We start from the raw sequence: 13,290 nt of genomic DNA on the forward strand, positions 1-13,290 counted from the left end.
AGACCACCCTCAGTTGGTCTTCTCAGCAGCAAATTGGATGATGATAATGAGGAGGAGGAGCAGGAGACGGTTGCCTCCGTTACAGAGGGTAGTACCCATAGCAGGTTTATTCCATCTGTTCAGCGTGGATGGGCCGAAGAGGAGGAAGAGGATGAGGAGATTGAGAGTCATCCTCCTGATGAGGACAGCGAAGTCTTGTCTGTTGGGACTCTGGCACACATGGCTGACTTTAAGTTATGCTGCCTTTCCCAGTGACCCACGAGTTATACGCATTTTGGCCAACATCGATTTCTGGTTGTTCAGCCTTTTCAACATCTGCTACAAATAGAACTTCTCATCTCTCATTCCTGTGGTAGAGACGACTAGCAAAATGGTGCAATACCAGAAGGTCCTTGTGTAAAAATGGCTCCAAAAATTTTGAGCTGACAATGTGGCAACCGAGGAGAAGGAGACGAGGGGAACACTACAGCAGTTGCAACAGACGAAAGGCAACACTCTCCAAGACCTGGGACAGTTTCTTGACACCCCGCCAGCACCATCATTCTGATGCGCAGCCTAGTGTCACAAGGAGTGAAAAGATTTGGAAGATGGTGAAAGTGTATTTAGCAGACCGCATCAGCGTCCTCAATGATCCCTCTGTGCCTTACAACTATTGGGTGTCCAAGCTGGACACCTGGCACGAACTGGCGCTCTATGCCTTTGAGGTCACTAGCAGGCCCTCGCCCATATGGTTTTAGATGGTCAGCTGAGCAGCAGACCCTCAACCCTAAAGTTTTAGATGGTCAGATCAGCAGCAGGCGCTCACCCCTAATGTTTAAGAGTGTCATCAGCAGGCCCTTGCTCCTAATGTTTTTAAGGGTCACCAGCAGCCACCAATCATATTTTTTCAAGGATGTAGGATGCCCTCCTTTATGTGTAATAAAGGGTGCATTGGAGTGCCGATTCCTTGTAATTTTTGGCAGCCCTTTCACTTAGTGCATAGGCTTTATGAGTGTAGGAGTCCCACTACCTGAACAATTGTACCACAATGTGAATGAGGCCCTCCTTTATGTGATATACAGGTTGTATCGGAGTGCCTCTTCCTTGTAATTTTTGGCAGCACTTGCACTTTATATACACACTAATATTGACATAAAAACATCATAAAAAATTATTTAGAAACATTTTAAACAACTTTGATTTAAACAATAGGTTATTTTCTGATGACACGTTCCATTTAACCCTTTCAGGACCAAGCCATTTTTCACCTTTCTGCCCAGGCCATTTTTAGCAAATCTGACATTTGTCACTTTATGTGGAAATAACTTTAAAACGCTTTTACTTATCCATGGCCATTTTGAGATTGTTTTCTTGTCACATATTGTACTTCGTGACAGTGGTAAAATTGAGTCAAATTTTTTCATTTTTATTTATTAAAAAAATACCAAATTTATCCAAAATTGGGAAATATTTTCAAATCTCTCTACTTTTATAATAGATAGTAATAACAACAACAATTGTTATTTCTTTACATTCCCCATATGTCTACTTCATGTTTGGATAATTTTGTGAATGCCATTTTATTTTTTGGGGATGTTAGAAGTTTAGAAGCAAACCCCATTTTAGAAACTACACTCCTGAAGGTATACAAAACAGATTTTACTAAACTTTGTTAACCCTTTAGGTGTTCCACAAGAATTAATGGAAAATGGAGATGAAATTTCAGAATTTAACTTTTTTGGCAGATTTTCCATTTTAATTTTAAAAAATATCCGCTAACAAAGCAAGGGTTAACAGCCAAACAAAACTCAATATTTATTGCGCTGATTCAGCAGTTTACAGAAACACCCCATATGTGGTCAGTAAACTGCTGTACAGGGTACACGGCAGGGCGCAGAAGGAAAGGAGCGCCATATGGTTTTTGGAAGGTAGATTTCACTGGGATCATTTTAAGTTGCCAGATGGGAGATCTAATTAATATGTATAAATATATCAGGGGTCAGTACAGAGATCTCTCCCATCATCTTTTCATTCCCAGGACTGTGACTGTGACGAGGGGACATCCTCTGCGTCTAGCGGAAAGAAGGTTTGTACACAAACATAGAAGGGGATTCTTTACGGTAAGAGCAGTGAGACTATGGAGCTCTCTGCCTGAGGAGGTGGTGATGGGGAGTACAATAAAGGAATTCAGGAGGGGCCTGGATGTATTTCTGGAGTGTAATAATATTACAGGCTATAGCTACTAGAGAGGGGTCGTTGATCCAGGGAGTTATTCTGATGCCTGATTGGAGTCGGGAAGGAATTTTTTATTCCCCTAAAGTGGGGAAAATTGGCTTCTACCTCACAGGTTTTTTTTTTTTTGCCTTCCTCTGGATCAACTTGCAGGATAACAGGCCGAACTGGATAGACAAATGTCTTTTTTCGGCCTTATGTACTATGTTACTCTCACATTTGAAGACCCCCTGATGCACCCCTAGAGTAGAAACTCCCAAAAATGACCCCGTTTTGGAAACTATGAGATAAGGTGGCAGTTTTGTTGGTACTATTTTAGGGTAGATATAAATTTGGTTGCTTTATATTATACTTTTTGTGAGGCAAAGTAACCAAAAAATAGCTGTTTTGGCACTGTTTTTATTTTTTGTTATTTACAATGTTATCTGACAGGTTAGATCATGTGGTATTTTTATAGAGCATGTTGTTGCGGATGCGATAATACCAAATATGCATACTTTTTTGGTTGTTTGTTTCAGTTTTACATAATAAAGCATTTTTTTTTTAAAAAACAACATTTTTTAGTGTATGCATTTTCTAAGAGACATATTTTTTTATTTTTTTGGGTGATTTTCTTAGGTAGGGTCTCATTTTTTGCAGTATGAGATGATGGTTTGATTGGTACTATTTAAGGGTGCATATAACTTTTTAATCGCTTGGTATTACACTTTTTGTGATGTAAGGTAGCAAAAAATGCCTTTTTTGACACACTTTTTATTTTTTACGGTGTTTACATGAGGGGTTAGGTCATGTGATATTTTTATACAGCAGGTTCTTTCGGACGTGGTGATACCTAATATGTATACTTTTTTTATTTATGTAAGTTTTACACAATGATATCATTTTTGAAACAAAAAAAATCATGTATGTGTCTCCATAGTCTAAGAGCCATAGTTTTTTTTTATATTTTTGGGGTGATTGTTTTAGGTAGTGTCACGGGGAGTCGGTGGCACGCTCTTCCTTCGCAGCACCGCCGGCATCCTAAGCATATAGTGGAGTGAGGATGTGTTCGGCGTCCCCTACTCCATGGTGACCAGGGGGCGGGGGGATGTGTTTGGCGTCCTCCATCCCCTAGACCAGTGTTTCCCAACCAGTGTGCCTCCAGCTGTTGCAAAACTACAAGTCCCAGCATGCCCGCACAACCAAAAGCTGTCCGGGCATGCTGGGAGTTGTAGTTTTGCAACAGCTGGAGGCACACTGGTTGGGAAACACTGCCCTAGACAATGCGCAGCAGCGGATCTGAGCGCCAATAATAATGAATTGGGGCTCATCTGTATTATGCACAATACGAGTCACGTAACGCTGGCCACGTCACGTGAATCACCTGTAGGGGCTTATTTAAACAGGCAGCCTCCTGGCCACAGGTTGCCTGTGATTGGTCTTGCTACCCTCACCAGCACATTGTTATATTTTGTACTCTGTGTGTTTTGACCTCGGCTCTTTTTGTTACCTCATTCTTGTGACCTCCCTGGATTTGACGTGACCTCTTGGCTTCTGACTTTGGATTGTATTGACCTTGTGTTTTTCCCAGTGTACCTGCGTGACCTCCTGGGTTTGACTTTTGCTTCCCTGACTCTGTTCATGTTTTTTTCTCTTATAATCTTTAGGCCCGTGCACGTATATAAGCTAGGGACTGCTGCCAAGTTGTACGCCGTCAGTTAGGACGGGTTGTGCAAGTAGGTAGGGATAGAGGGGCGGGTGGATTTCAGGGCTACACTCTTCCCTCCCTTTCGTGACAGGTATGGTCTCATTTTTTTGCAGGATGACAGGACTGTTTGATTGGTACAATTTTGGGGTGCGTATGACTTTTTAATCGCTTGGTTTTACACTTTTTGTGATGTAAGGTGACCAAAAAATTGCTTTTTTTTTTTTTGCGGTGTTCACCTGAGGGGTTAATTCATGTGATATTTAATACAGCAGCTTCTTACGGACGTGGCAATACCTAATATGTATACTTATATAATTTTTGTAAGTTTTACACAATAACAGTATTTTTTAAACAAAAAAAATCATGCTTTAGTGTTTCCATACTCTGAAAGCCATAGTTTATTTTTTATTTTTTGGGTGATTGTTTTAGGTAGGGGCTAATTTTTGGGAAGAGGTGACGGTTATATTGGTATGATTTTGGGGGGCATAAGCCTTTTTGTTTGCTTGGTGTTGCACTTTTAGTGATGTAAGGGGACCAAAAAATGTTTTTTTTAGCACAGTTTTTTTAATGGTGTTCAACTGAGGAGTTAGGTCATGTGATATTTTAAAAGAGCCGGTCGATACGGACGCGGCCATACCTACTATGTCTACTTTTCTTTTTTCCCCTATTTTTCACAATTTCTTTTTACTTTATTTTGGGAAAAGGACGCTTTTTATTTATTTATATTTTTCTTTTTTTCATTTAAATTTTTATCCCACTCTGGGACTTCAACTTTTGGGGGGCATTTACAATGCTTTACAATACTTCTGTATGGCAATTCGGTGGCACTGTGGGTAGCACTAGGGGTACTGTGGATCGTACTGGGGGCACTGTGGATGGTAATGAGGACAGTGTAGATGTCACTCGGGGCACTGTGAATGTCACTTATTGGGGGCACTGTGGATGGCACTGTTAAGGCAGTGCTGTAGAAGTCACTGTTATGGGGGCACTGTTGATGTCACTTATGGGAGAACTGTGGATCATCTTATGGGGGACACTGTGGATGTCACATGATATAGCATGTCTTATTTTGGTCCTCAAAATGCAGACCTTGAACCCATAGAAGTCAATGGCTCTACAAAAAAACGCGGATCATAAAAGGAATGGTAGACTTATTTAGCAGATTTTGCAACTTGCACACCACAAAACACATATGGTCGTGTGCATGAGGCTCTAAACACACAGCTCAGCAGGCAGTATCACACAAGATAATATTAGATACACAGCTCAGCTGGCAGCATTACACACGAGAATCTTTGATACATCAACAGTAGACTGTATCACAGAGGATAGATTTTGATACAGAGACACAATAGACAGTATCTAACATGATAAGCGTATATCAGACAGTATATAAAAGATGGGATTAGATACACAACTCAGCAAGTAGTATCACACTACTGAAAAGACGCAGACTGAACAGTGTAGGGGTGGGGCCATCACTCTGCAGAGCAGCAATGTAAACAGGAAGTGCTGGATGTAGACAGACCTGCCAGGATAGTCTGATGCCCAGACAGGGGGGAGGAAAGCACAGACATGAAAAACAGGTATTGGGGGCATATGTATGTGTGGTGGGGGGTGTTAGAAGCACATAAAAATAATTTTGAATTTGGAACAACCTCTTTAAACACTAGAAGTTCATCCAGAACTTTTGATTTAAATGTTGTCAATTGTAGATATAAAAATAAGTTTATAAAATGAGCACAGTCAGCTTATAAATCATCATGGAGCAATTGAGTGCTGAATAGACATTCCACAGTGAAATCTGCACATATTTTTGATATTGTGGATTTTAAAGAGGACCTTTCATCAGTTTTGCAAAAGTCTAATTAGGGTGTTACCTTATAGGGTGGCCCCCACTAATGCCATGGCTGTTTTTTTTTTCTTTGTCCACTGTGACCCCCTGTTGATTTTGGCACCTTGTATTATAATGAGTATTGGAACAATGAGGAGGGGACTGAGTCTCTCTCTGTGGGCATCTACTTAAGTAATTAGCATACTGAGCAGGGAAAATACCGGAGGGCACAGCAGGCGAAAGGATAGGCGTCCAAGAATTATAGTAAGCAATATAGGATCCCTGCTTTATGCCCTACCTAACGTGCTACTTATCTTATAAAGTCTGGACCCATGAAAGGTCCTCTTTAAGTCTGCAGAATATCAACTTATGCTGCAGATTTCGGCCACAGATTTCATCTTTTGCAATGTATGGATGCCTGTTAGGTAGGAGGCAGGGTGAGGCACATTGTAGCCACCCAGGGTCCAGACAATTTGTGGAAAGTGTAGTGAAATTGTTTATTATTGGCAAAATAACCACTTTACTGATTGTAAAACTTACGTTTTCCTGTTGTCCTCCAGGAAAATAATAATGGTGAAATGGAACCTAGAAAAGAAACAGAAAAATCTATTTATGAACATACTAAAACTTTATCATCTGAAGTCAAAGCTATGCATACAGTATATACAGTATTACATACACTTTTGGCTGCAGTGTTTGTCAATGTTACAATGTAACCGAATACTGTAATTTGTTTTAGGACTTGATACATAGATTTTTTTATCTACCAGACAGCCATCTAGAAACAGCTAAAAAGTAGGGATGAGCGAACCCGCACTGTATAGTTCAGGTTTGTGAAGGTGTGTGGCTTAACCTTCAGGTTTGTGAAGGTGTGTGGTTTAATTTTGGGGTGTCCGTGACACGGACCCAAACCCGAACATTTTCGTAAAAGTCTGGGTTCGGGTTCGGTGTTCGTCACTTTCTTGGCGCTTTTTGAAAGGCTGCAAAGCAGCCAATCAACAAGCGTCATACTACTTGCCCCAAGAGGCCGTCACAGCCATGCCTACTATTGGCATGGCTGTGATTGGCCAGAGCACCATGTGACCCAGCCTCTATTTAAGCTGGAGTCACGTAGCGCCGCCCGTCAATCTGCTCTGAACAGTGTAGGGAGAGGTTGCAGCTGCGACGTTAGGGCGAGATTAGGCAGTGATTAACTCCTCCAAAAGACTTAAGTGAGTGATCGATCTACAGCTGTGGATGATTGAACTGCTGCTATTCAATTGCTCACTGTTTTTACGCTGCCCAGAGCGTTTTTCATTCACTTTTTTCTGGGGTGATCGGCGGCCATTTCGTGTCTTGTGGTGCGCCAGCACAAGCTGCCACCAAGTTCATTTAACCATCAATAATGTGGTTATTTTTTGGCTATATCCTACATCAGGGTCAAGCTGTCACCAAGTGCATTTAACCATCAATAGTGTGGTTATTTTTTGGCTATATCCTACATCAGGGGCAAGCTGTCACAAAGTGCATTTAACCATCAGTAGTGTGGTTATTTTTTGGCTATATCCTACATCAGGTGCTTGGCTGTGCTTGCTATTTTATTGAGGGGTGAAATACAATTGCCAAAATAGCAGTACCCTAAATCTGGTGTTTCAGCTGTGGCCAGCCAATTGTAATACTGTCTGCTGTCTGGCAAAGGATATATTTTTGTTCAGGGTTGAAATACAATTCCCAACTTAGCAATTTCCTAAATTAGTGGTTTCTGCTGTATCAGGCCAACTTTAAATCTATTCATTAAACGGGTATATCAGATTCAAGGTGCTGATAGGGTCATTCTCAATAACTTCACACACACGCTACTGTGCAATTCCAAGTCTAATTCTGTCCGTAAATGTATACCTTTCACCCAGCGCCTAAATATTAGGCCTCAAATTTATAGTCAGCTAAATCTGTGGTTACTGCTGTGCCTGTATTAGTGTAATACAGAACCTAAATAGATAGCCAGATAGTGTTAGGTGCCTGTAAAAAAAGGCCTGAATTTGAATTCAATACATTGGGCCAAATAATATTTTTCTTATTGTGGTGAACAGTAACAATGAGGAAAACATCTAGTAAGGGACACGGACGCGGACATGGTCGTAGTGGTGTTAGTGGACCCTCTGGAGAGGACGTGGCCATTCTGCCACAGCCACACGTCCTAGTGTACCAACTACCTCAGGTCCCAGTAGCCGCCAGAATTTACAGCAATATTTGGTGGGGCCCAATGCCGTTCTAAGGATGGTAAGGCCTGAGCAGGTACAGGCATTAGTCAATTGGGTGGCCGACAGTGGATCCAGCACGTTCACATTATCTCCCACCCAGTCTTCTGCAGAAAGCGCACAGATGGCGCCTGAAAACCAACCCCATCAGTCTGTCACATCACCCCCATGCATTCCAGGGAAACTGTCTCAGCCTCAAGTTATGCAGCAGTCTCTTATGCTGTTTGAAGACTCCGCTGGCAGGGTTTCCCAAGGGCATCCACCTAGCCCTTCCCCAGCGGTGAAAGACATAGAATGCACTGACGCACAACCACTTATGTTTCCTGATGATGAGGACATGGGAATACCACCTCAGCACGTCTCTGATGATGAAACACAGGTGCCAACTGCTGCGTCTTTATGCAGTGTGCAGACTGAACAGGAGGTCAGGGATCAAGACTGGGTGGAAGACGATGCAGGGGACAATGAGGTCCTAGAAGCCACATGGAATGAAGGTCGTGCCACTGACTTTCACAGTTCGGAGGAAGAGGCAGTGGTGAGACCGAGCCAACAGCGTAGCAAAAGAGGGAGCAGTGGGCAAAAGCAGAACACCCGCCGCCAAGAGACTCCGCCTGCTACTGACCGCCACCATCTGGGACCGAGCACCCCAAAGGCAGCTTCAAGGAATTCCCTGGCATGGCACTTCTTCAAACAATGTGCTGATGACAAGACCCGAGTGGTTTGCATGCTGTGCCATCAGAGCCTGAAGCGAGGCATTACTGTTCTGAACCTTAGCACAACCTGCATGACCAGGCACCTGCATGCAAAGCATGAACTGCAGTGGAGTAAACACCTTAAAAACAAGGAAGTCACTCAGGCTCCCCCTGCTACCTCTTCTGCTGCTGCCGCCTCGGCCTCTTCTGCTGTTGACGCCTCGGCCTCTTCCTCAGCCTCTGAAGGAACGTTGGCACCTGACGCCCAGCAAACAGAGGATGTACCATCAACACCACCACCTCTGTCACCAAGCATCTCAACCATGTCACACGGCAGCGTTCAGCTCTCCATCTCACAAACATTTGAGAGAAAGCATAAATTCCCACCTAGCCACCCTCGATCCCCGGCCCTGAATGCCAGCATTTCTAAACTACTGGCCTATGAAATGCTGTCATTCAGGCTGGTGGACACAGACAGCTTCAAATAGCTCATGTCGCTTGCTGTCCCACAGTATGTTGTTCCCAGCCGCCACTACTTCTCCAAGAGAGCCGTGCCTTCCCTGCACAACCAAGTATCCGATAAAATCAAGTGTGCACTGCGAAATGCCATCTGTGGCAAGGTCCACCTAACCACAGATACGTGGACCAGTAAGCACGGCCAGGGACGCTATATCTCCCTAACTGCACACTGGGTAAATGTAGTGGCGGCTCGGCCCCAGGCGGAGAGCTGTTTGGCGCACGTCCTTCCGCCACCAAGGATCGCAGGGCAACATTCTTTGCCACCTGTAGTCTCCTCCTCCTACTCGGCTTCCTCCTCCTCTTCTTCCACCTGCTCATCCAGTCAGCCACACACCTTCACCACCAACTTCAGCACAGCCCGGGGTAAACGTCAGCAGGCCATTCTGAAACTCATATGTTTGGGGGACAGGCCCCACACCGCACAGGAGTTGTGGCGGGGTATAGAACAACAGACCGACGAGTGGTTGCTGCCAGTGAGCCTCAAGCCCGGCCTGGTGGTGTGCGATAATGGACGAAATCTCGTTGCAGCTCTGGGACCAGCCGGTTTGACGCACATCCCTTGCTTGGCGCATGTGCTGAATTTGGTGGTGCAGAAGTTCATTCACAACTACCCCGACATGTCAGAGCTGCTGCATAAAGTGCGGGCCGTCTGTGCACGTTTCCGGCATTCACATCCTGCCGCTGCTGCCTGTCTGCGCTACAGCGTAGCTTTCCCGCTCACCGCCTCATATGCGACGTGCCCACCAGGTGGAACTCCACCTTGCACATGCTGGACAGACTGTGCGAGCAGCAGCAGGCCATAGTGGAGTTTCAGCTGCAGCACGCACGGGTCAGTCGCACTGCGGAACAGCACCACTTCACCACCAATGACTGGGCCTCCATGCGAGACCTGTGTGCCCTGTTGCGCTGTTTTGAGTACTCCACCAACATGGCCAGTGGCGATGACGCCGTTATCAGCGTTACAATTCCACTTCTATGTCTCCTTGAGAAAACACTTAGGGCGATGATGGAAGAGGAGGTGGCCCAGGAGGAGGAGGAGGAGGAAGAGGGGTAATTTTTAGCACTTTCACGCCAGTCTCTTCGAAGTGACTCTGAGGGAGGTTTTTTGCAACAGCAGAGGCCAGGTACAAATGTGGCCAGCCAGGGCCCACTACTGGAGGACGAGGAGGACGAGGATGCGGAGAATGAGGCATGTTCACAGCGGGGTGGCACCCGAACTTCTCGAACCCGAACATCCAGGTGTTCGCTCAACTCTATTTCCCATCAATACATCTAAACTTTACCCTAAAGGAAACCTTCTGACTAATCTCACTTACCATTTGTGGTTGGATTTCCACACGACTTAGAGTCACATCGCCCTTTACCCAAAAAGCACAGACTCTGGTCAGAGGAATTTTGTGAGGATAATCCAGAAAGAATGTTTTATCCACAAAAACCTGGAAGAGAGAACTATTTTAGAAGAGAAACGGGCAAAAACAGGTGATATAAAACAATCAGGGATGTGTCTGTAATTATAGCTAGGAAAACTCAGCTCCAGATGTGTCAATCTTACCTTTATCTTTAATTTCTCATGAAACAACTTCATAACAATATTGTGACTTTCTAGCAGAAACCTTGACAAGATGCTGTTGTCAGACAACCACCGGATGGCTGAACTCAGACTCATGTAGGATAGACATCTTGTGACACAGTATCGGGAAAACCTTTTTTTTTTTATTTCAGACATGGTGTACATCCTGCTGTTTGGACTTCTTGTGTCTTTATCTCTCTCTCTCTATATGTATATGTATATTTATATATATATATATATATATATATATATATATATATATTGTATATTGTATATGTGTTGTATAATATTTTAAAGAATCTGTATTATTTGTGACTACAATAAAATGTATCATACAGTATTTCAATATGCTTGGATGCAAAGCCAAGCAGTGGCCACCTGGTTCCTTATGACAAGCATTAGTATGTACATTATATCCCAGTCATGGTATCTCAGAAGAAAGGAGCAGAAAATAGCAAGCACAAAAAAATCTATACAAATTATATAAATTTGCTTTATGTCAACTTACTTTGTATTCTTGGTCTGTAACTAGGACCTGGATATCAAAAGGTTGTTCCGGAGCAAATGGCACTTTGTACCTCTTTTCATCTGGGCTCCATACGTTTTTCTCCCGTGTGTTAAAAAGAACATGTCCTTCATTAAAACGTGGATTGAAATTGAAGGCAATGTCAGCATTTCCAGGAGCACCACACTGAAAACTGAACAAAAACCTAAAAGAAAAATTATACAGTATCGGCCATGATGAATGCAATTATTTTGGGATTAGAAAGGTTCTCCTAGAAGTTTCCCTTTTATACAAGAAAAACAAAAGATTATAAAATAATTACAAACCCGTCAGCTGAGGGAAGGACAGTGCCTCTGATAACAAACACGGTGCCAGTCTTGATGTAACTGTGAAAATGGGTGCAGAATGGAACAGCCTGGAAAGTAAAAGTCATAATTATTAGAGAAGTCCTGATGAACCAAAATGTCTCCGAAAAAGTGTGTATAGCATGTCTCCTACCTTAACTTTCCCTATAATATATGTATATATAAACAGTAGATATAAAAAGTCTACACACCCCTGTTAAAATGTCAGGTTTCTGTGCTGTAGAAAAATGAGACAAAGATAAATCATTTCAGAACTTTTTCCACTTTTAATGTGACCTATAAACTGTACAACTGAATTGGAAAAAAAAAATGAAATCTTTTAGGTAGAGGGAAGAAAAAATATAAAAATAAAATAATATGGTTGCATAAGTGTGCACACCCTAAACTAATACTTTGTTGAAGCCTCTTTTGATTTTATTACAGCACTCAGTCTTTTTGGGTATGAGTCTATCAGCATGGCACATTCTGACTTGGCAAGATTTGCCCACTCTTCTTTGCAAAAACACTCCAAATCTGTCAGATTGCGAGGGCATCTCCTGGGCACAGCCCTCTTCAGATCACCCCACAGATTTTCTGTCGGATTCAGGTCTGGGCTCTGGCTGGGCCATTCCAAAACTTTAATCTTCTTCTGGTGAAGCCATTCCTTTGTTGATTTGGATGTATGCTTTGGGTCGTTGTCATGCTGAAAGATGAAGTTCCTCTTCATGTTCAGCTTTCTAGCAGAAGCCTGAAGGCTTTGTGCCAATATTCACTGGTATTTGGAACTGTTCAAAATTCCCTCTAGCTTAACTAAGGTCCCAGTTCCAGCCAAAGAAAAACAGCCCCTTGGCATGATGCTGCCACCACTATGCTTCACTGTCGGGTTGGTGTTCTTTTGGTGATGTGCAGTGTTGTTTTTGCGCCAAACATATATTTTGGAATTATGGCCAAAAAGTTCAACCTTGGTTTCATCAGACCATAACACCTTTTCCCACATGCTTTTGGGAGACTTCAGATGTGTTTTTGCAAAATGTAGCCTGGCTTGGATGTAAGAAAAGGCTTTCGTCTTGCCACTCTACCCCATAGCCCAGACATAAGAAGAATACGGGAGATTGTTGTCACATGTACCACACAGCCAGTACTTGCCAGATATTACTGCAGCTCCTTTAATGTTGCTGTAGGCCTCTTGGTCGCCTCCCAGACCAGTTTTCTTCTCGTCTTTTCATCAATTTTGGAGGGACGTCCAGTTCTTGGTAATGTCACTCTTGTGCCATATTTTCTCCACTTGATGATGACTGTCTTCACTGTGTTCCATGGTCTATCTAATGCCTTGGACATTCTTTTGTACCCTTCTCCTGACTGATACCTTTTAACAATGAGATCCCTGTGATGCTTTGGAAGCTCTCTGTGGACCATGGCTTCTGCTGTGGGATGCGACTGAGAAAATTTCAGGAAAGACCAACTAGAGCAGCTGAACTTTATTTGGGGTTAATCAGAGGCACTTTAAATGATGGTCGGTGTCTGCTGACTCCTATTTAACAGGATTGTGAATGTGATTGCTTTTTTTTTATTTATTTTTTTATTATATTTATTTATCATTTTTCATACATATGTTTAAAACAAGAGACCAAAGAAGAGGAAAAAAAAAAAAAAAAAACAATTACAGGGGAATGTACATTGCAGAATACAAA

The 13,290-nt window shown here is 43.0% G+C and overlaps 1 protein-coding gene across 1 annotated transcript in view; it reads right to left on the reverse strand.

Moving 5' to 3' along the window:
• Positions 1-13,290, reverse strand: part of LOC122942473 (galectin-9B-like) — a 90,796-nt gene that overhangs the window by 59,410 nt on the left and 18,096 nt on the right. Inside the window, exons 2-5 of the mRNA XM_044300115.1 lie at positions 11,582-11,670; positions 11,259-11,460; positions 10,497-10,616; positions 6,273-6,317 (exon numbers count right to left, since the gene is read on the reverse strand). Of these exons, the coding sequence (XP_044156050.1) occupies positions 6,273-6,317; positions 10,497-10,616; positions 11,259-11,460; positions 11,582-11,670 (456 nt within the window). The remainder of the gene's footprint in view (positions 1-6,272; positions 6,318-10,496; positions 10,617-11,258; positions 11,461-11,581; positions 11,671-13,290) is intronic.

This window comes from Bufo gargarizans, chromosome 6, assembly GCF_014858855.1.
Source record: "Bufo gargarizans isolate SCDJY-AF-19 chromosome 6, ASM1485885v1, whole genome shotgun sequence".
Lineage (NCBI taxonomy): Eukaryota > Metazoa > Chordata > Amphibia > Anura > Bufonidae > Bufo > Bufo gargarizans.